This window comes from Stegostoma tigrinum, chromosome 2 (genome assembly GCF_030684315.1).
Source record: "Stegostoma tigrinum isolate sSteTig4 chromosome 2, sSteTig4.hap1, whole genome shotgun sequence".
Lineage (NCBI taxonomy): Eukaryota > Metazoa > Chordata > Chondrichthyes > Orectolobiformes > Stegostomatidae > Stegostoma > Stegostoma tigrinum.
In genome coordinates this window covers 105,557,290-105,580,069 of record NC_081355.1, presented here as the reverse complement: position 1 = coordinate 105,580,069, position 22,780 = coordinate 105,557,290, and the positions used below count along the sequence as shown (strand labels likewise).

General features: G+C 42.0%; 1 protein-coding gene across 1 annotated transcript in view; it reads right to left on the bottom strand.

Moving 5' to 3' along the window:
- The window catches only part of kcnh8 (potassium voltage-gated channel, subfamily H (eag-related), member 8), a 381,437-nt gene that overhangs the window by 265,034 nt on the left and 93,623 nt on the right, over positions 1-22,780 (bottom strand). The window contains exon 2 of the mRNA XM_048548228.2: positions 10,092-10,325. Within this exon, the coding sequence (XP_048404185.1) occupies positions 10,092-10,325 (234 nt within the window). The remainder of the gene's footprint in view (positions 1-10,091; positions 10,326-22,780) is intronic.

Below are 22,780 nucleotides of genomic sequence, written 5' to 3'. Positions count from 1 at the left end.
TGACCAGTTAATCGCATTTTTCACAGCCAACAGTTCTGATGTAAGCACGCTAAGAGCAAAGCTGATAATCTGATTCTTATTCACTAAAGGTGATACAGCATGTCCTACATTGCTCATTTTAGATAACAAAGTGTGGAGCTGGATGAACACAGCAGGCTAAGCAGCATCTCAGGAGCGCAAAAGCTGACGTTTTGGGCCTAGACCCTTCATCAGAGAGGGGGAGGGGAGGGGGAACTGGAATAAATAGGGAGAGAGGGGGAGGTGGACCGAAGATGGAGGGAAAACAAGACAGGTAGAGAAGAGAGTATAGGTGGGGAGGTAGGGAGGGCATAGGTCAGTCCAGGGAAGATGGGCAGGTCAAGGAGGCGGGATGAGGTCAGTAGGTAGGAAATGGAGGTGCGGCTTGGGGTGGGAGGAAGGGATGGATGAGAGGAAGAACAGGTTAGGGAAGCAGAGACAGGCTGGGCTGGTTTTGGGATGCAGTGGGGGGAGGGGACAAGCTGGGCTGGTTTTGTGATGCAGTGGAGTGAGGGGAAGAACTGGGCTAGTTTTGGGATGCGGTGGGGGAAGGGGAGATTTTGAAGCTTGTGAAGTCCACATGGATACGATTGGGCTGCAGGGTTTTCAAGCGGAATATGAGTTGCTGTTCCAGCAACCTTCGGGTGGCATCCTTGTGGCACTGTAGGAGGCCCTTGACCTGTCCATCTTCCCTGGACTGACCTATGCCCTCCCTACCTCCCCACCTATACTCTCTTCTCTACCTGTCTTGTTTTCCCTCCATCTTCGGTCCACCTCCCCCTCTCTCCCTATTTATTCCAGTTCCCCCTCCCCTCCCCCTCTCTGATGAAGGGTCTAGGCCCAAAATGTCAGCTTTTGTGCTCCTGAGATGCTACTTGGCCTGCTGTGTTCATCCAGCTCCACACTTTGTTATCTTGGATTCTCCAGGTTCTGCAGTTCCCATTATCACTTGCTCATTTTAGATTTTGTTTTGGCAGAATCTTCATGAACTTCTCCATGCCATTTTGGTTTGGCAAATTGGCACAGACCCAGTTTCATGACTGGCACCTCCAAATTACAGAAATGCAACAAAGAAAAGCAGATGCTGGAGATCTGAAACTAAAACAGATGCTGATGGAGAAATTCAGCAGGTCTGGCAACTTCTGTGGGAAGAAAGCAGAGTTATAGTTTTTGAGTCTGGTGACTCTTCGTCAGAACTGTTAATAACCAGGAATAAGTGATGTTTATAATAAAGACAAAGTTGGAGAGAAGGGTACTTTGAGTGGATTGGTCATGACAGAGCACAAAGGTTAACAAGGTAATTATGGATAGTAGGCCAGGACAGAAGAAAAGCTGTAAACTGTTTATAAGAATCAGGTGTAAAAAAATTGGTTCATTGTACTGAATGCAACCCGTTTCATGTGATAATGGGTCTGGAAGTACCTTAGAATGGATGCCACACCCATGTCATGACAGGATCCAGGTGCAGGGCTGTTTAAAATATGGAAGGATGGAATCAGTCTCGAAAGTTCTCAATGTTGAGTCCTAGAGGCAGCACAGTCTCCAAGTGGAAAATGAGATGCTGTTCTTTGAATTTGTGCTGAGACTTGCTGGAGAACTGCAGAAAGCCTGAGACAGAAATGTTGGCATGGAAACAGGTCGGTTTGTTGCATTGGAAGGTAACTGAAACCTCAGGGTCATTTTTGGAGAGAAATGTAGGTGTTCTGCAAAGCGGTTGCCTGGCCTGCGTTTTACCTCCCCAGCGTAGAGCACACCCCATTGTAGGCAGTGAATACTGTAATCTAGATTGAGTGAATTGCAGGTAAATCATGGCTGCACCTGAGGCCTTGGTTAGTGAAGAGAGAGGAGGTAAACCAGCGGGTATTACACTTTCTGTGATTGCATGGAAAGTTGCTGTGGAGGAGTGGGAGTGTTGGGACCGGAGGAGGAGTTGACCAGGATAGAGCGCGAGATCCTTGCAGAATGCTGGCAAGGAAGGAGAGGGTAATATGTGTCTGGTGGTGGCGGCATCCTATTAGAGGTGATGGAAACAGCAGCGTACATTCCCTTGGATGCCAAGGCTCATGGGGCGGTAAGTGATGAACAGGGGGACTCTATCGCTGTTGTGGTAGGGAAGGCAAGCAGCAAGGGCAGAGGTGTGGGAGATGGGTCGAACATGACTAAAGGTCCTTTCAACCACGGCAGTGGGGAATCCTCGCTTGAGGAAAGATTGGGCATTCCAGTGTCCCTGCTGTAGGAGGTGGCATTGTCAGAACAGATGCAATAGGAATGGGAAGAATGGAGATAGAGTATTTACAGGAAACAAGGTCAGCGGGTATGTAGTTCCGGTAACTCTGGGAGTTGGTGGGGCTGTAGTAGATATTGGTGGCCAGGGTAAATCCAGAAATGGAAACAGAGTTGTCGAGGAAAGGAAGGGAGGATTCTGGGATGGACTAAGTGAAAATGAAGGTGGAGTGGAAATTGGAAGCAAATTTGATTTATTTTTCCAATTCCAAATGAGACACGGAAGCAGCACCGATTATGACATTGATGTCCCGGAGAAAGGATTGTGGGAAGTGGCCCAAGTAGGATTGGAACAAGGAAAGTTCCACATACTTGAATTATAGAACCTGATGTACTACCTGACAAACAGTTCATTTTCACCCTTGAAAATCCAATCTATGAATATGACCAATTTATTCTAATCGATAAAGTCTTGTCAACCTTCATCCAAGGATAGTCAAAATTCCAATTCTGGATTCAATTAAAAGACCAATAGATGCTATAAATGGGAAAAAGACAGGAATGACATTCTATAGTTTTGAGGTTAACAGAGTTCTGACCCTAGAAGCTTATAGCCCAGGAGGGGACCACTCAACTTGTCAGACGCTTTGGAAGAGTAGGCATACTTAGTTCACACCATGCTCTTTATCTGTGACTCTGTATTGAAGGATCTGATGCCAAAAATGTTTCGTAATCTTGTACTTCTAATGATTCAAGGTAATTGAAAAGAAATTGGACCAAATACTAATTTAGAAAGAAGTAAAATAATATCTATTCAACATTGAAGCAATATGATCAGAACTAATTATAAAACAGGATGATTATCATTATATCGTTTCAATGGCCATGGTCAATGCTGGCATTTGTATGCAAATAAATTTATATATTAAAAACAATACAAGAACATTTCAATGCCTCTAGTTTTAAACTTTTAATTTAAAACAGTTTCTACACCTATTACTGCATTTTCCCAAAATTCCAAACTTTGATCTTTGGACAATTACAGCTCAGCATGTATGCTAGCACTGCAGTATGTAAAGACAAGATGTTGATTTCTTTATAATATAGAACAGATTGCATCTTCTCAATTTGATCCAAAGCATTAAAGCCCAAGCTGGCATTGTATTGGCACAACTATAGTGGAAACTCGGAGGGGGGGGGAAATCATTTGCAAAATATCAGGTAATTCAAAATCATAAATTGAAATACTATGCCTGAAGTAAAGCAAAGCATAAAATGTCAAGCTAAATGATGATGACTCAACCATTTTAATGATCATGAGATTTAAGCTAATTTTTAGCTATCAGCACATGAAAATCTTTTTCCCTCAAACCTAAAAACCAAAACAAGTAAGAGGCACTTTATGCCAACCTGTTTGAATATTGCTGAATTAAAGACACTCTGCTAAAGTTCTCCATCTTGCACTCATCAAGACAATTGAAAGACTGATAAATTGTGAATACTCATAATATATAAGACACAGGAGTGGAAGTAAGGCCATTTGGCCCATTGAGTCCCCTTCTCCATTTAAATCATGGTTGATGGGCATTTCAACTCCACTTCCCTGCACTCTCCCCGTAGCCCTTGATTCCTTGTGAGGTCAAGAATTTATCGATCTCTGCCTTGAAGGCATTTAATGTCCCAGCCTCCACTGCACTCCGTGGCAATGAATTCCATTGGTCTATCACTCTCTGGCTGAAGAAATGTCTCCTCATTTCCGTTTTAAATTTACCCCCTCTAATTCTAAGGCTATGCCCATGGGTCCTAGTCTCCTGAGAAGACATTGAATAGGTTTGGCCATGACACATTGAAGTTTAGAAGAATGAGAGGTGACCATATTGAAATGAATAAGAATCTTACGGGAACTTGGTAAGGTAGATGTGACGAGGTTGTTTTACTAGGGGGAGAGTTAGGACCTGATGGTATAATTTTAGAATAAGGGACCAACTAGAGATGAGGATCAATTTCTCCCAGGGCAGAAATGGCTAGCACGAGGGGCCATAGTTTTAAGCTGGTTGGTGGAAAGTATAGAGGGGATGTCAGAGGCAGGTTCTTTACGCAGAGAGTTGTGAGAGCATGGAATGCGTTGCCAGCAGCAGTTGTGGAAGCAAGGTCATTGGGGTCATTTAAGAGACTGCTGGACATGTATATGGTCACAGAAATTTGAGGGTGCATACATGAGGATCAATGGTCGGCACAACATTGTGGGCTGAAGGGCCTGTTCTGTGCTGTACTGTTCTATGTTCTATGTTCTATAATGAATCTGTGGAATTCTTTACTGCAAGGGGCTGTCGTGCTGGGTGGCTATGTATATTTTAAGCTGAGATAGACAGATTCTTAATGTGTAAATGAATCAGTGGATAAAGGGAAGAAGCAGGGAAGCCGAGTTGAGGATTATCAGTTCAGCCATGAACACAGTGAATTGCACATCAGACTTGATGGACTGAATGGCCTATTCTGCCAATAGATTAACAAGTTGATTCTGATTGCATGAGGCATTGCTGTGGAGAATACAATGGGAGAATTTTCAGCTTCCCAACTATGGGCAATTTAGCATGACCAATTCCCCAAACATGCACATCTTTGGACTGTAGGAGGAGACCTGAACACCTGAAGGAAACCCACACAGATACGGGTAGCTAGGCTGCCATAAAAATGCACCACACAGATAGAGCAATGGGACCAATGCCTAAGTATATTAGGTAGAAGACATTCCAACACTAAATTGTTATGTTTTGCATTATATTCACATAATGGATAGAATATAAATGGATTACATCCCAATAGAATAATAGCAGAAACAGAAGGAAGCATGCACCAAGCAATAAGAAAATTGAAACGAATAGGGGATTGAGAAAAAGGTAAAGCAGGAAAATTGTAAAACAAAGAGAAAACAAAAAAAAGTAACTAAGCAGCAGGAGAAAAAGTGTCCTAAAAAAGAAGGAATTCCAAATATTGAAATCCATTATACTAGTCATATCAGTTTAATGGTGAAAATATCATACAACCACTTTTATGCTGCACTGTACATTTCTTCTTGAAGACTTTATTTTTAGCATTACTGAAATGACACATTGTGAATAAAAGGTGAATAAGGTGAATGACAAATGAATCTGTCCTTTCTATTTACCCTGACTTTGGAAAAGTGAAACAAAGAGCAACTCAGGCTAGATAAAAGAAAGTATAACTAATTATTGAAACAAACTTTCAATCCTGATGTCACCGACTGGATAGGGGGCTATGGTAGTTCAGCTCAAGCATGTATTCTAGTCAACCCCAGTGATATTTCATTCTGCTACACCACCTTTTCCGTAACATATTGCGTCAATCAACTGGAACCACTTGGATTGTAGCCTGGATATTCTTTAAAATAAATCCATTAAAAACAAAATACAGATTTGCAACATGTTCTATTAGCTTCAACACTTAAAACTGATACAGCAAAAATGTTGCAAAATTCAAAGATTCAATCCATTACAGTCAAGGAAATAGCTTACCAAGCCTTTCTGTCATCTCCCTGCCAGCTTAGCTTCGAACTGTCAAGAGAATTGTGTAATTGCAATGTAATAGTGATTGGTAAATAATCAGTCTGACCTTTTATAGGGAGTTTATACTGGTATAAAGGCTGTGATGCCTGGCCAGATTTAAAATAGAATAGACAGATCACCTTTACCAGTGCGGACATCTTGCAGTACCAAGTAAGTCATTCCAGTTGGGAAGCTCTGTAGCTGTGGATGTGTCTGTTTGTATCAAGTGGAGAGGGATGGGAGGAAAGTAGCTTTATGGCCCTGAAGGGTTTGCCAGATCCACAACCCCATGAAGTCCCTTGCCTGTGGACTTCACCGACCACACTGGGTTATTAAAATCCATCACCCCAATTTATTCTCCAGGACCTGCCAATGTGGGCATGACAAAGCCTGTGTCTTATCTGTCAATCCAGGATCCTTGGCATGGAGAAGGCATATATACTTGGCTAATGATTATGATCCTCCGTTTACAAGTAGTTTCAGGAGTTGGTAACATAATCCTAATCTAACATTATCAGTACAAAGGTTCACTAAATGCCGCATTTTCTTCCCCTAAAGTGAAATGGCCACAGATATAAGAATAATGATAGTTCACTGCATATTTCAGTAAGGGCCAGAATGTGAACTGCTGCACAACCTCTCCTTTTACATTATGAGAACTTACACAACTGGGAGAGATGTCAAAGCGTACTGCACACAATTTGGATTGGATTTTACGGAGACATGTAGGGTCTTGCCTGCTGGTTGAAGAGCCAGTGAGAGACAGTGTTCCCTCCTTGGTAAAGGTCCGCAAGTATTGTGCCAAACCGGCATTGAAATAGGTAGCACTGATTCCTTGGCATCAAGAGCCTCAGGATGGAATTCCCACCCATTGACAGTTGCTAGACAATGGAACCACGAGAGGGTTGCTGCTGGAACTATACTACTGGAGGTCCAGGGTCAAGGAGCAATCCAGGCCCCAGATAAATAAAGATTAAGTGGGCATTATGGGGAGAATGTCACTGGCAGAGGGGTGCAGAGGGTTTGGCAGCAAGAGCAGGTGGGTGGCTCTCACAGGATTCTCTCCCACCCTTCCCTTGCTTCAATCAGGCAATGAGTCCTTTGGAAGAAGGCTCCTATCTCCGATCTTAGATGGCCTTAAAGAGACTGTACAGTTTTACCTGCTGAATGCACTGCATGCCAAGTGACTCACCACTATTGGGTTAATACCAGCAGGAGACAGCTACAGTTGAGATGTACTTGCTGAATGTTGAAGAGATGTTCAGGATGGGAGATGGGTGATATGTCAATACCTCTCCAAGGGGAGCTATTAATTATTAAATTATGTCTTCAGTACTGGAGATTAGAGGTACAAGTTCACAGATGAACTGTACAGTAATCATTTCAAGGTTCTTTCAAACATTTTGCTTTGAAATTTCACAAATGTTTGCAGATATCAAAGCTACAGCATTATGTTGAAGGCATTTTTTAAAACTCTACCTTCCTTGCTTGAAAGCAATTTTATATTTCAGATGGTCTCTACTTCACCACAGTGGTCATTCTTTATATGAGTGTGGACAGTATGTATGGTTACCAATTCAATCCAGGAAGATATCCCTGCAGAACCCACAGTCCTTCCACAGTCAATATCCATATGAATGCACTTCAGCTGTGGCATTCCTGCTAATTGTCTATTGTTTCCCTGCCTGCACCAAATGACACTCAATATTTGACATATTTGTACAAACTACTGCAATAAGGACTTTGCAAAGTAAATATCAAAGTTTACAAATATTGATCTCCATCAAGACAAACAGATGGTAATAATTCAGCAGGGAAATAGTGGACAGCTTATAAATCTGTGAGGGCAATGATGCCTAAGGTTCACAAGCACTAGATAACTCCGGAAAGCTGTGGAAAATCACAATCACATTGAATAGAAAATAACATGTCTCAAAACCACTCAATTTCAAGGATTCAACACCTCCCGCCTCCTCTCCCCCAGTTTGCTGGTTTTTCTCCATCCTCTCACAGTTTGTGTTCTGCTTTCACCTTCTTTCACACAGTTCGTGTTTCACAACCTCGCACAGTTTGTGGTTCTTCCACTCAGCTTCCCTCTCTTTATATTTCTGAGGAGGCAGACGGATAGTGCACAAGACTGGGGAATAGTGGTAAGACACAGTACATTCTCCCTGGGAAGGTCAGGCAAGTCTAACACCCAGTTCTTGGAGGCTCAGGAAAGATCAGGGAAAACACTTCAGTTGCCAACATTTCAAGCCCTGACAAATCCAACTCACAGCTGTTAATTTCATAGAGCCAATAAAATCTGAGACAGGCCGCTGTGATAATGCATTATAGGCCCACCTCTTGAGAGCAGGTTGTTCATCAATCTCTCAACCCTCACTGGTTAAACCAAGGGTAGGCACATACACAGCAGATTAGGGTTGAGTTTCCCATATTTCTAAAATTTAACCCACGTCAATGGCCACTGCCCCATCTACCCCGCAGCGTTAAACTTTCAACAAAAAGTGTGAGAGCAATTGAAACAGAATATTAGCTTAAATAAGATACTAAATACCCGTCCCACTCTAATTAAAGAAAAAAGCAGGCTTTCTCTCCTCTCGTGTCCCAGAGGTTTGGTCTCCAGACCCTTACCATTATTCATTAAGATGTGTTCTGCTCATAATCGCATTTAAAATGCAAGTTTGAAATTTGGTTCATTTAAAATAAAGTGCCTAATCCACAAATTAGTTACAAAGGTCATGACAAGATTAATTTATTTTGCACCATGTACCTTCTGATTAGTGAATTCCTATATATATTGATGCAGTAGAACCCAAAATAAATCAAGTGGTGGAAATTAACGGATATGCTGGATGCATAAGTTATAAATTAACTAGTAAAGGACATGGCAGTTTAAATTTCCAAATTTATAGAACATAGAACAGTACAGCACAGAACAGGCCCTTCGGCCCTCGATGTTGCACCGACCTGTGAACTAATCTAAGCCCCTCCCCCAACACTATCCCATCATTATCCATATGCTTATCCAAGGACTGTTTAAATGCCCCTAATGTGGCTGAGTTCACTACATTGGCAGGCAGGGCATTCCATGCCCTTACGACTTCTCTGAGATCTGCCTTCTGTCATCTGTCTTAAATCTATCACCCCTCAATTTGTAGCTATGCTCCCTTGTACAAGCTGAAGTCATCATCCTCAGAAAAAGACTCTCACTGTCCATCCTATCTAATCCTCTGATCATCTTGTATGCCTCTATCAAATCCCCTCTTAGCCTCCTTCTCTTCAATGAGAACAGATCCAAGTCCCTCAGACTTTCTTCATAGGGCCTGCGCTCCAGACCAGGCAACATCCTGGTAAATCTCCTCTGCACCCTCTCCAATGCTTCCACATCCTTCCTGTAAATGAGCGACCAGAACTGCCCACAATATTCCAAATTAGGCCGCACTAGCATTTTGTACAGTTGCAGCATGACATCACGGCTCCGGAACTCAATCCCTCTACCAATAAAACCTAAAACATCGTAAGCCTTCTTAACAGCACTATCAACCTGGGTGGCAACCTTCAGGGATCTATGTACATGGACACCAAGATCCCTCTGCACATCTACACTACCAAGAATCTTTCCATTGACCCAGTATTCTGCCTTCCTATTATTCCTCCCAAAGTGAATCACCTCACATTTATCCGTATTAAACTCCATTTGCCACCTTTCGGCCCAATTCTGCAGTTTATCCAAGTCCCCCTGCAACCTGCAACATTCTTCCACACTGTCCACCACTCCACCGACTTTAGTGTCATCTGCAAATTTACTAATCCATCCACTAATGCCTGCGTCCAAGTCATTTATAAAAATGACAAACAGCAGTGGTCCCAAAACAGATCCTTGAGTCACACCAGCAGTAACCGGGCTCAAGGCTGAATATTTTCCATCAACCACCACTCGTTGCCATCTTACAGAAAGCCAGTTTCTAATCCAAACTGCTAAATCTCCCTCAATCCTGTGCCTCTGAATTTTCTCCGATAGCCTACCATGTGGAACCTTATCAAAATTTATGAAAGCGCTTCTTTGATATGCTTGCAATTCTGCAGAAAAGGAAGTGCACATGCAGCAGGATATTTCACATGGTCAATGAGTAAATGAGAGAAGTCTAGCTTGAGCCAAAACTGCATTGCTCGTACATTGCTGTATTTCCTTCCAATTCTTCTTAACTGCAACAGAAAGACTCACCATGGAATTTTATGGGTTTTATGGACACATTTTAAAATAAGAATCAGATTGCTTACCATTTTTCCTGTAAAACATGATATCTCCTTTAAATTCTGTCTTTTCATCCAAACCTTTCTCGATTTGAAGTGTCACCTGTTCATTTGTCTCAGCACCATATAAAAACTTACAGCTACAGCTCTTCTGCATGACTTCAGTGCGAGCAAACCCAGTGAGTTCACAGAAGCCATCTGAGCAGTACACTATAGGGAATCCCTTTGCCACCTGTGCGTTTGCAAGAATAAAGTTACTGTCTGTAAAAGAACAGAGAAAAGAACAGATATTAGAAAAGGTAGGTCTTTGTTAGAGCTTCTGCTTTACGGTTTCACAAAAGTTGCAGATTCAAACACTTCCCAAACATTTTCCCATTGTGACCCCATTTTGATGTTTGAAAATTGTCATGGTCCCTCAGTGATTGGTGGAATGGGGAAGCAAAGATCTATGTTGCTTGTTTGCAAGCATGCTATGTTTGACCCGTGTCAGACAGTATGTAACAGAGGTGGTAGGAGTCTTGCTCACTGGCTGGAAACTGACAAGACCTCTACATGATAATAAAATGTGAGGCTGGATGAACACAGCAGGCCCAGCAGCATCTCAGGAGCTCACAAGACCTCTACATGACCTCTTTTTGGGAAAGCTGCCACATAAGAGCTATTTAGACGCTTAGCTGATCAAAAGCAGACCTTCCCCAAATTCAAACAGAGAATTCTTACAGGGTGGAAGCAGGTCATTTGGTCCATCGAGTCTGCACCACCCTGCTGAAGACCAGTCTCTCCCACCCACGCCACCCCACCTCCAATACCCACCCTGTAATCCTGCATTTCCCATGGTTAACCCTCAAAGCCTGCACATCCCTATGGGCAATTCAGCATGGCCAACCCACCTAACCTGCACATCTTTGGACTGGGGGAGAGAAACCAGAATACCTGGAGGAAACCCATGCAGAAAATGAGGAGAATGTGCAAAGTTCACACAGATAGTGACTTAACAATGGAATCAAACCCAGGTCACTGGCGATGTGAGGCAGCAGTGCTAGCCGCTGAGCCACTGTGCTGCCTTACAGTGGAAAGGGCAACAAGCATGAAAGTAGGAGCTAGTAGGAGATGGCACAAGGGGGCTGGAGGTCCCACCTGCCAAGTGCCAGCTGGCCAGTCAGATGGGAGCAGTGACCATTGCTCAGATGCACCATGGTGCTTGTCGATGGTACTACACCCTTCCAAGACCACAGAAACTGTGTGAGGGGCATTGGAGGGAGGGAACAAAGGGAAGGGGTTTGACATCAAGGGGAAGGGGGATATGACTGAACAGGTTTCTATGAGACTTCCCACCATGGGCTGAATCAGGTCAGAAGCTGGATAGTGGCAGAGTCCCCATCCACAACCTTCACACGTTATTAAACATTCCCCACAGCCAAAATCACAACGGGCCTGAGCATTATATTCCACCCACGACATTTCAAATTACTCACATACTCATGTAAAATTATCTTCTAAAGAAAATCCAATTTTGCCAGATAATTAAATCATATTTTCCATATGTGTGTGAGTATACTGCAATTTACCAGCAATTATCAATTCTTCTGAGTAAATTATTGGTCCCATAATGATTTTATAATTCTTGTTTCACATTTTGAAAATAGAAGCTGAGGGAGCTCTGTGTGCATTCCTACTGCTCTGTGACACATTTTTGAGACATCTGACTTCCACAACTTTTCATTTTCCTTACAATACCTTCTATACTGAATTCTTCCAGCCCTCGGCCAAGGTCAAGATAATAGTTAGGTCTCCATGGGAGCCATTTCAAACAAGCAAAATCAAACAAAATTCCTACCGTCTTGTGGCAAATGACTTGGAATAAAGTCTCAATAAAAAAATTTCCTTTTTTAAATCTGTGAAGGTAGTAACAATGAAATCCTTATTAATCCCAGCATTTTCCTTTTCCTGCTTCAGTAAGCACAACATATTTAATTACAGTTGATGAATAGTGACACATGTATTGATATCTATTTTGGGGAGTATATTTTACCATCTGGCAAAATTTTCTCAGCAACTATAGAAGAACTCAAGCAAAAGTGAGCCAGAAGTATATTTTTTCTTGCTTCTAGTTTGCAGCCTTTAATTCACAAAAGAATTGGCAATTTTGTAATCACAAGTTTCATGAATCATGTTCTTCCTTTTGTAAGATGGCGAGCAATAATTCTGCTCAGTGCTTGGAAAAAGAAAAGAAACAAACTTGAAACAGTCAAAAAACTTTCAAGCAGTCAACCGGATATTTGATTTTGAAACATTCCTGCCATAAATCAGAAATTTTTAATGATTCGGTGTTTAAATGCCATCACATGCAGAACCCAGATGGACACAAGAGGGCAGGAAATTTCTCAATGCTGTGCCTTGATAGTTTCCCCGAAAATGTGCCTCATCTTTAGGAAATCTTGAGAGATGTGGGATGTGTCTGCCCACTCAACAGTGGCAGATAGTCACATAGGATAAATTGTCCGCCTTCTGGTGGCAAATTGGTGACACCATTAGGATATTCCTAACAGTGGGCGGAACCCTGCTAAAGACAAAACCATCGGGAATCTGGAAAGGGCATCCCGGAGGCAAGCCAGCAGGTCAGCTGTTAATTCTACTATTAATTCTGTCTCTCCAATTACCAGGGAGCTGTGAGGATGATGGTCCACAGTTGCAGTCAGGGGCCTCCTCTCTGCAGAGATTCCTGGTCCACCATGATGGCTCACCAACTCCATTTTTAAACATTCAGATGTCTTCAGAGGACATTTCCAAACTTGGTGCTCTCAAGATTCCCCACCCATATCAGTAATAACCTGTGGGACACACAACCACCCAGAGCTGGCCACTCCTATCAGCCTTCCACCTTCTTTGAATAAACTTGATTATTTACATTAAGATAGAGAGAAAAGAAACAATCAGGATATGAACAGGAGATGAAGTTTGAAGGTAAAATTTTGTGACAAAATGTTTAAATTATTTTCAAAATATATTCCTTGTTTTGTGAAACTGAAGGGATTTGACATTCCATGAACATCAGTTATATTTTCAGTGTCTTGAGAAACCTTTAGCAATAGTTATGAACTTACTAAGCTGATAAAAACCCAGTTACACTTTATGCAACAAGGTGTGACATTTTCATGGTTTTTATAAGGAGACTAATTGCATAAGAATTGCATCAGAATTTCTAATTGATTGCAACCTTGGGAGGCTTCAACAGTGTGCCCACAGGAGAAGCACAGAACTGCTGACAGCAGCTTCTGTTTCTGTTGCTGAAAGTAGCTTACAGTTTTCCATGTTTATATATGTGTGAGCTATGAAACGTGCCGTCAGTTTCAGGTTGCTCATGGAACCTTGGAAGGGGTCATGAACTTAGAACATAAAGCGCTCTAATCAGAGGCAAAGTTTTTAGAGGAGGAGGAATGATCAGCTATGATGGACAGGGAAGGAGGTTAAAGGTAGTATGCAAACCTGGAGAGCTGGGTGAGGGAAGACAGCCGCACCTCCTGGCCCACAAAAAATACTGTAACAGCTTTTCCATAAAGCAGTCCATGTCTTTCTTCAGCTTTCAGCTTTCCCCAGGGTCACACAGGGTTAAGAATGGCAGGCAGGTTAAGTATGTGACAAACAGCCTCATAATAATATCTAAATAGCCAACGTGGCTCCTGGCAGTACGTTTGTTGCCCATCTTTGTTCTGCTTCTATTAAAACCAGGAAGAAGCAGATTGGAGACAGTAAGAGGCAAGTTTTTTGTGATTTTTCAAAGTTTAGAATCCCACTGCAACCCCACCTTTTAAATAATCCATGCTGTTGAAGCATTAATGAGTTCAGTTTTTAAATGGGAGACCAAGCTAAATGTAAAGACAATCTACAAAATATTAAAACTAAAGCTTCAAAAAGGTCCTGGTAATCCAGTTAACTTACTTTAAAGTTTTAGACCGAAACCTGAAAATGGGATCAAGGGGGTGGGCCTTGCTGTGCATCTCTCATTTGTAAAGTAACAGGGACCACAGAAAAGTTCTAATTCAGTCCCTTACACAAAGATCGGTGTGCTGCTAATATTATGTACCATGTCTATAGGCAACTTGAGCGAAGGAGTTGCACTGTGGCTGCTAGCAGCATGAATCTGTTTATTACTGGACAATATACCTCGAGGAACACCAGATGGGTCACTAAAGTCTTCCGATACACATCTGGAGATCCCCATCCGGGAGCCTGGAAGGAGGAGATGTACTGTGTCCACTTTAAGGAGCAGAATTTTAACTATCACCTCATTTAATCTCTCCTCATACCTGCATCATGTGTATAACCTTTGTATTTGCATCTCTTTCATCTCACAACATCATAACCCAACACTTTATTTCAACAACTTCTATGCATACTCACACACATCATTTCCTCTGCTGGACAGAAAATACTTAAAGGTAAATCAGAAATGAAACAAAATCATTGAAATGTGACATTACAGAAGGAGGATATATGGCCCTTCATGTCTGTGTTGCCTCTCTAAATGAGTATCTGAATTATGGTCATTCTCCTGCTTTCTCTCCACAATCCTGCTCATTGTTCTTTTTGAAATAACATCTTATTTCCTTTTGAATGCCTCAACTGATTCGCCTCCATCCCACTGTCAGACAGTATATTCTAGAATCAAACAACTCACTGTGAGAAAAAGCTTTTATTATCACCTTCACTTCTGTTAAAAATTACTTTATATATGAGCTCTCTTTACTTGATCCTTTCAGAAGTGGGAACATTTTCTCCTTATTAAGTCTGTTTATTACCTTCATGATTTTGAATCTCCGATCAGATCTCCTGTCTGCTTTTGCTTCCCCACAGAAGACATCTCAATTTTTCCAATCTATTTTCATAACTGAAGTTTCTCATCCCTGAATCCATTCTTCCAAACCATTTCTGTACTCTTTCCAGTGTATATACAATTTTCCTAAAGTGTGGTGTCTAGAATTGGAAGTTGAGGTCAAACCAGTGTCTCATATATGTTTGTCATAAGCCCCTTGCTCTCATAAGCTATGTCCCTAATAATAAAGCCGAGGGTGCAGTGTGCTTTATTAACTGCTCTCTCAATCTGTCCTGCCACCTTAATGATTAATGGACATAAAACCAAGTCCCTCTGTTCCTGCATACCTTTTAGAATAATCTCCTTTGTTTTATTTTATCTTGATATGTTCCTCCCTCCGAAATGTATCACCTCATAGTTCTCCGCTTTGAACTATATCTGCCAAATATCTGCCCACTTTATCAATTTAGGTATGTCCTATTCAAATTCTACACTGTCCTTCTTACAAATTTACAATGCTTCCATTTTTGTATCATTCACAGTGATAGATAGGCATTGGAAAGAGAGGAGTTGAGTTACTTGCCACAAAATGCCTAGCATTTGACCTGCTTTTGTAGCCATAGCATGTACAGTTTCTGGTCAATGATAATGCCCATTGAGTATCAAGGGGGATTGTTTGGTTCTGTCTTGCTGGAGAATGGCATTACCAGGCACTTGTGTGGTGCAAATGTTACTTGCTGAATACCAGCCCAAGTCCGGATATTGTCTGGGTCTTGCTGCATTTAGACATGAATTACTTCAGTATCTGAGGGAGTCATGAATGGTACTGAGCAGTGTGCAGTCATTAACGTACGGTCCCACATCTGGCATTATGTTGGAGGGGGTGACAAAGGAAACTGAAGATGGCTCAGACCAGGGCACCGTACTGAGGATGTTATGGAGTCCAAATAACTTATTGCTAATGACCACAACCATCTGCCTTCGAGCTGTAAGAGTTTAGTCCCTAATTCATATTGATACTTGTTCTCCTTGGGCTCCTTGAAGCTATGCTCAGTTGAAAACTGGCTTTATGTCAAGGGCTATCTCTCTCACCCAACCTCTAGAGGTTAGCTGTTATACTCATTTTTTGACCAAGGCTTAAATGAGGTCAGAAGCTGAGTGGTCCTGGCGGAAACCAAACTATGTATCAGTGAGTAGGTTATTGCTTTGCAAGCGCTGCTTGAAAGCACTGTTGACACTCCTCCCATCACTTGCTGATGATCAAGTGTAGGATGATTGGGTGGAAATTGGCCAGGGCGGATTTGTCCTGTTTTTGTAGATAGGATGTACCTGGATTAGTTTCCGTGTTGTCAGCAAGTTGCCAGTGCTGTAATAGCTTAGATAGGAGTGTGGCTAATTCTACAGCACAAATCCTCAGTAGCTGGAATGTTATCAGGGCTCATAGCTTTTGCAGAATGCAGTGCCATTATTCTTTTCTTGATTTCACTTGAAGCAATTCAAATTGGTTTAAGTGTGCATCTGTGATGCTGAGGAACTCTGGAGGAGGCTGAGATAGATCATCCATTTGGTATTTCTGGCTGAATGTGAATGACCATGTTTCAGCCTATCTTTTGCACTCATGTGTTGGGTTATTCTATCATTGAGGGTGTTTGTGAAGATGCCATCTCCTGCTCGCTGTTTAGTTATCCTCCACCATTCACAACTGGATGGGGCAGGCTGCAGATTTTGGATATGATCCATTGATTATGGGATCGCTCAGCTCTGTCTATTGCAAGCTGCTTTATAGTTTAGAATGTTGGTAGTCCTGTGTTATCGTCTCACTGGGTTGACATTTCATTTGTAGGAATGCTGCTGCTCTTGTCATGTCCTCCTGCACTCTTCAATGATCCGGGGTTGATTCTCTGGCTTGATGGGAATCTTAGATTTTCAAATATGCTACAACTTTAAGTTACACATTGTGGCTGAACACCAGCTGCTGATGGTGAGAGCATCTTATAGATCCCAGTTTTGAGTTGCCATTTAGTATGGTAATTGTGCCTAACAACACAATGTGAAGATGGGGCTTGTCAATCTTCACAAGATCTTTGGAGTGATAACTCCTACACTGTCATGGACAGATGTATCTATGATTGGTCAATTGATAAGGATGAGGCCAAGTTGACTTTTCCCTCTTGTTGGTTCCCTCACCACCTGCCACAGACCCCTTCCAGCAGCTACATCATTTAAGACTCCGCCAGCTGAGTCAGTAGTAGTAGTACCAAGATACACTTAGTTATAGCCATTGATGTCCTCCACTTGGTGTACATTCTGTGTCCCTATCATCTTTAGTGCTCAACATGGAGGAGCATTGATTGATGAACTGGGGGGATGGGGTGTATAATTAGCAACAGGTTCCTTGTTCAAGTTTTACCTGATTCTGTGAGACCACATGGGTTGTAGATTCAGTGGTGAATATCCCAGAATAGCTCCCACCCAACTTTTCACCACTGTGCAGTGTGCAACGTGCCCCACCTCCTATGGTGATTAGATTAGATTCCCTATAATGTGGAAACAGGCCCTTCGGCCCAAGAATTCCGCACCGCCCCTTGAAACATCCCACCCAGACCCATATCCTATAACCCACATACCCCTGAACACTACGGGCAATTTAGCATGGCCAATTCACCTAACCTGCACATCTTTGGACTGTGGGAGGAAACCGGAGCACCCGGAAGAAACCCACGCAGGCACGGGGAGAATGTGCAAACTCCACACAGGCAGTCACCCGAGGCTGGAATTGAACCTGGGTCCTTGGTGCTGTGAAGCTGAAGTGCTAACCACTGATTGTTGGTCAGGTATGATTCCATGAATGGAACCAATTCAGGCTGTTGCTTGACTGGTCTGTTGAATCATTTTGACACCAATTCTCAGATGTTGGTAAAGAGGTCTCTTTAACATTGACAAGGCTGTGATTGCTGATGTTTCTGATGTAAGGTTGATGTTGGGTGTTCCATTCAGTTTCACTCCTTTGTTACAACTTTGCAGCAATTTTGACACAATCCTTTGCACTCAGTGTATTATTTAGGCCAGAGCTTCCCTTCCCTCAAATTTCCTTCCCTCAGGATGGGTAATTATGACAATATGCAATGGTTGCATGTTCATCATCAGGCTACTTTGAATTGACAGATACTTATTGAATTCCAATTTCACCATTTGCTATAGTTGGATTCAAACACATATCTTCAGAACATTAACGGGGGTTCTGGTTTGCTCAATAAGTGACATTCCCACTATGCCACTGCCTCCTGTCCAATCCGTCTGGCCTGGCATTGATAACAGGTCAATGAGCAGAGGGAAGCTAATTGTACGAGTTAGGAGCCATACAGCAGATTTAGGAATTGTATCAAGTTTGATCTGTTTATTTCAACTGAACTGAAGCTGAGCAGTTGTGATCTGATGAAGTTACAGATGGTTAACTGTTTGTTTCCTCCTCAGGAGGCATCGATGGTACAAATACTCCAAAATAATAAATACCGAATGGATAATCCATCTCAACCTCCTTTACAGATCCCCAAATATTCTGTTGTGATTGGGAAATCAACCTTAAATAAGAGAATGAGGAAAAAAATTGAATCCTACAAGGCCATTCAAATCATCATGTTCACACTGGCCATCCAAAGGAGAAATTCATGCATTGCCACAGGCCTGCCTTCTCCCCAGGTTCTTTTTTTGACATATTTAGAAATAAAGAGAGAAATAAAGCACGAAATAGGCCACAATGCATGTCATATTTGTGCCTACCGAAAAATGAATTGCATGGCTTAGCCTCATTTTCCAGCACTTGAAGTATAACGAGGTTTCATACTCATAACATTAAATCTTGTAGGTTTCTGCTACAGATGCAGATCATCAAAGTTTGAACTTCAGAAAGACTTTAGTCAGTCTATGTTAATAAAATATATGCTGAATGAAATGTTACTACTAGGGCAGTCAATTATCTATCAGAGAGCAGAAGGCAGAATATTTTGGCAAATGAATAAAAGCCAGCTTGACGAAGTTAATTATTAAGCAATTACATTCAGTAGGGAAGGACAGCTAAGCTCAAGATGGGCAACGTTATTTCAGAGGTGAGGACGATCGAGTGCTGTTGTAGAAGATAAATCAAATTGATCTTGTGGGAAAAATGTCCATTTTTTAACATTGCTAACACTGAATTTCACTTATTCATGATAAAGGACCAAAGAACTGGGATGAAACTGCAGTAGCTGGCTAATAAGCTGAGGGCAGTTCTTGTCAAATCAGAATGAATGCAAGACTTAACGAGAATTAGTTCAGAAGAAGAGAAACATCAAACAGCAGAAAATGTGAAACAACTGAAAACAGAAATTGCTTGAGAAACTCGGCTGGTCTGGCAGCACCTGTAGTTCTTTGTTTTAGAACAGGAAATGTGAGGTTTGCATCAAGTAAGAAAGGACAGCCACAGTTCTGAAATTAGAGTGAACAAAACCCTACTGATCCTGATAAAAACAAAAATGGGAAGGAGTGATGGAGGCATTTGGGGTGTGGGGGCAAATTGAGGGTAGGCGTGATCGGGGAAAGAGTTCAGTCACAAATCTTTGCAATAGATTTCCCAGGATGGTTGATGGGAAGCAGGGTCGTTGGTTGGTCTAGAGAAGTAAGCCTTCTGGGCTGGAAACAGGAGGAAGCTCTCCTGTTCCTGCTGTCTCACAAGCTGAGTGTTATAAAGGCAATTGGATGATTCACACAGCCTTTCAGTTGTTAGGCACCAGTCTGGAAACCAATCTGGAACCATTATAACTAATGTTTAAGGTGGAAGCTTAAAACATTTTAGTGACTGATCACTTCAGAGAGTGAGTCAGTTGTCTGTCCCCTAGCTTCATCGATTAGCAGTAAAACTGGGTGCGTTGGAGGTGGGTTGGGGTCATGTCCACTTATTTATTTTCAATACGTTGCCTGTCATAGACAGATTACAATTTCCCCCAATTTGATGGTCGTCTGGCCATTATTTTAATTAAGGCATTAATTTGTTTATTTTAACTCAAAGATCATGACCATTTAATGCATTACTTTTGATGTACTTTGAGATTTTATTACGTTGAGAGAGCTATGTAAATGTAAGTTGTTGTTCATCTGTAATGAAGCTGTACAAAGCACTGGTGAGAGCAGATCTGGAGTACATTTGTTACTCTATTTAAGGAAGGTTGCAAGTATGGCACAGATAAGGTAGATAGCTGACAGCTTTTCCCCATGGTAGGGAATCTAATACTGGACGGATAACAAAGTGTGCAGCTGGATGACAGCAGTCCAAGCAGCATCCAGTTCCCATTATCTCTAATACTGGAGGGCAGATTTAAGGTGAGTGGGAAGAGATTCAAAAGGATTGACGGGGCAATCTTTTCCACACACAGGGTTGTCTCTGTCTGGAATGGAACGCCAGGGATAGTGGTGGAGGTGGGCACAATCTTTTCATTTAAGAAACATTTGTAAAAGTGCGGTGATGGGGTAGGTATGGAGGGATATGGACCAAATGCAAGCATTTGAGACTAGGTTAATGATGAAAACCGGGTGGCATGGAAAAGTTGGACTGAAGGGCCTGTTTCCATGCTGTAAATCTCAATGAATCTATGATTCTGCATTGAAAGCAGGTCTAAGCATGTTTACCAGACTTAAACCTGAATGTGGCAGCAGAGTCTTGAATACATTTAAGGCAGAGTTGAACAAATTCTTGGTAAGCAAGGGAATGAAAGGTTTTCAGGGAGAGATGGGAATGCGTATTTGATGTTACAGTTAGATCAGCCACAGTCTTATTAAATGGCAAAACAGGCTTGAGAGACCAAATGGCCTACTTCTGCTGCTAATTTGTAAGTTTGTATATTCAGAGATAGTTAAGCATTTGAAGCAGTATTCTCATGGCAAAGCCAAGTGTTTGCTCAGCAATATTGCTGAACAACAGAGCATGATGAGTGAGGAGAGCTTGCCTTGCAGATCAGGCACTGTAAATTGTAAGGAGCCAAGGACAACAAAGTACGTGGTGATCCTGTTTCACTGGTGTTCAGGTTCTAATCAAACAGTGTAGACACCAGAGCTGAACGGTTTGTCTGGATCTGCTATGATTCACCATTCCATTCTTGCTTCCTATCCAAATAAAACTGGCACAGGTAATCAGTACACAACAGAGAATGAGATAGAAAGAAGCTTCCTCAGAGTGGGCACGGACCAACATACTTCCATTCTGATTATAAAAAGCAGCTGGGCATAGAAAGAGTAGTAAGCATCATGGTAACATACTTACAGACAGGAACTCAAATGAGCACACGGATGCAATCGATTACTCTTTCTACTTGAGGACAGCAAGCAGTTGATCAAATTGTGCAGTCCTTTTGTAATATTCTGGCCATCCTAATGACAGTGTCAGTCAGCCCCTTGAAGCATTTTTGTGCATTAAATTGGATAACATTGCAAACATTTTGTGGTAGTCTGGAGGGCATTGGAAGAATAATATTGAGACTCTCAGTCCCTTGAAAGAAACTGTTGTGTTGTCCATAATATAATTATTATCTGGATGTCTTTTTATAGAAGATGAAGCAGCCTGTCATGGCCTTCCTGATAAACCTTTGGCAACTGTAACACTCCTCTTCAATCAATGCAAGATAGCTGCTGTGCCTGGAGCTGTATTTCCATCAAATAGTGTAATCACAGGACAGAACAGTATTCATATGGTGCACACTCATCTCTGTCAATCATTCTAGCTCCCACCGATGGTCTTCAGCTCAGTTCATTGCCGGGGAGCACTGAATATAATCCCATTTGCTTATTTATGTACAGCAGCAGTGTCTGGAAACTCAGGAAAAAAAAAACAGCAAATTGTTGCTTAAACTGCCACATAGAAACAAAAGCAAAGTACCACAGATCTAGAAAGTGAAAATCAAAACTGCAAATGCGAGAAATTGTCTTCAGGCCGAGCAGCAACTGCGGAAAACAAAAACAGAGATACTAAACGTCTAACTAAATAAAACCCCACAGAACTGCGGATGTTGGGAATCTGAAACAAAAACAGAAATTGCTGGGTAAACTCAGCAGGTCTGCTGAGTGGAGAGAAAGGAGAGTTAATGCTTTAGGTTCTGAAGAAGGGCCGCTGAACCTAAAACTTTAACTCTGCATTCTCACCACAAATGCTGCCAAGCCTGCTGAGTGCTTCCAGTAAATGCTTTTGAGTCTAAATGTCTAATTCCTTTGTTTTAAGTTCAGGTCTTGAGTATTGACGAGAGCCAAACTTTTGAGGGCCGATAACAAACAGCAGTTCTTCACATGAAAGGTAATGAAAACCTGTGGTTCTGTCCCTCAAAAACACATGTTAAGGCTAAGGGCCAATTCAAAATATCAAAAATGACTGGCAATATTTTATTGGGCAAGAATATTGATGGTAATGCTAGTGAATGGCACTGATACAGATCAGTTATGATCTAAATGGATGGCAAAAAAACCAAGATACTAAGTAGCTTACATTTTTATTCCTACGTTAGCAATGGCACAATGTGCTAAGAGATGGACTGTGTATGTTGCTGTTGTGTGATCATCAGAGTCATTGAGTTCTGAATCACAGAATCCCTGCAGTGTAGAAGCAGGCCATTCAGCCCATTGAGTCCACATGGACCCTCCAAAGAATATCTCACCCAGATCCAACCCCATACTCTCTCCTTGTATTTCCCTTGACTAATCCACTGAGTCTGCACATCCTTGGATCCCAAGGGCAATTGAGCATGGCCAAGCCACCTAACCCACTCATCTTTGGATTATGGGAGGAAACCGGAGCACTCGGAGCAAACACACAGACACGGGGAGAACATACAAACAGCTGCCCAAGGGTGGAATTGAACCCGAGTCCCTGTTGCTGTGAGGCAAC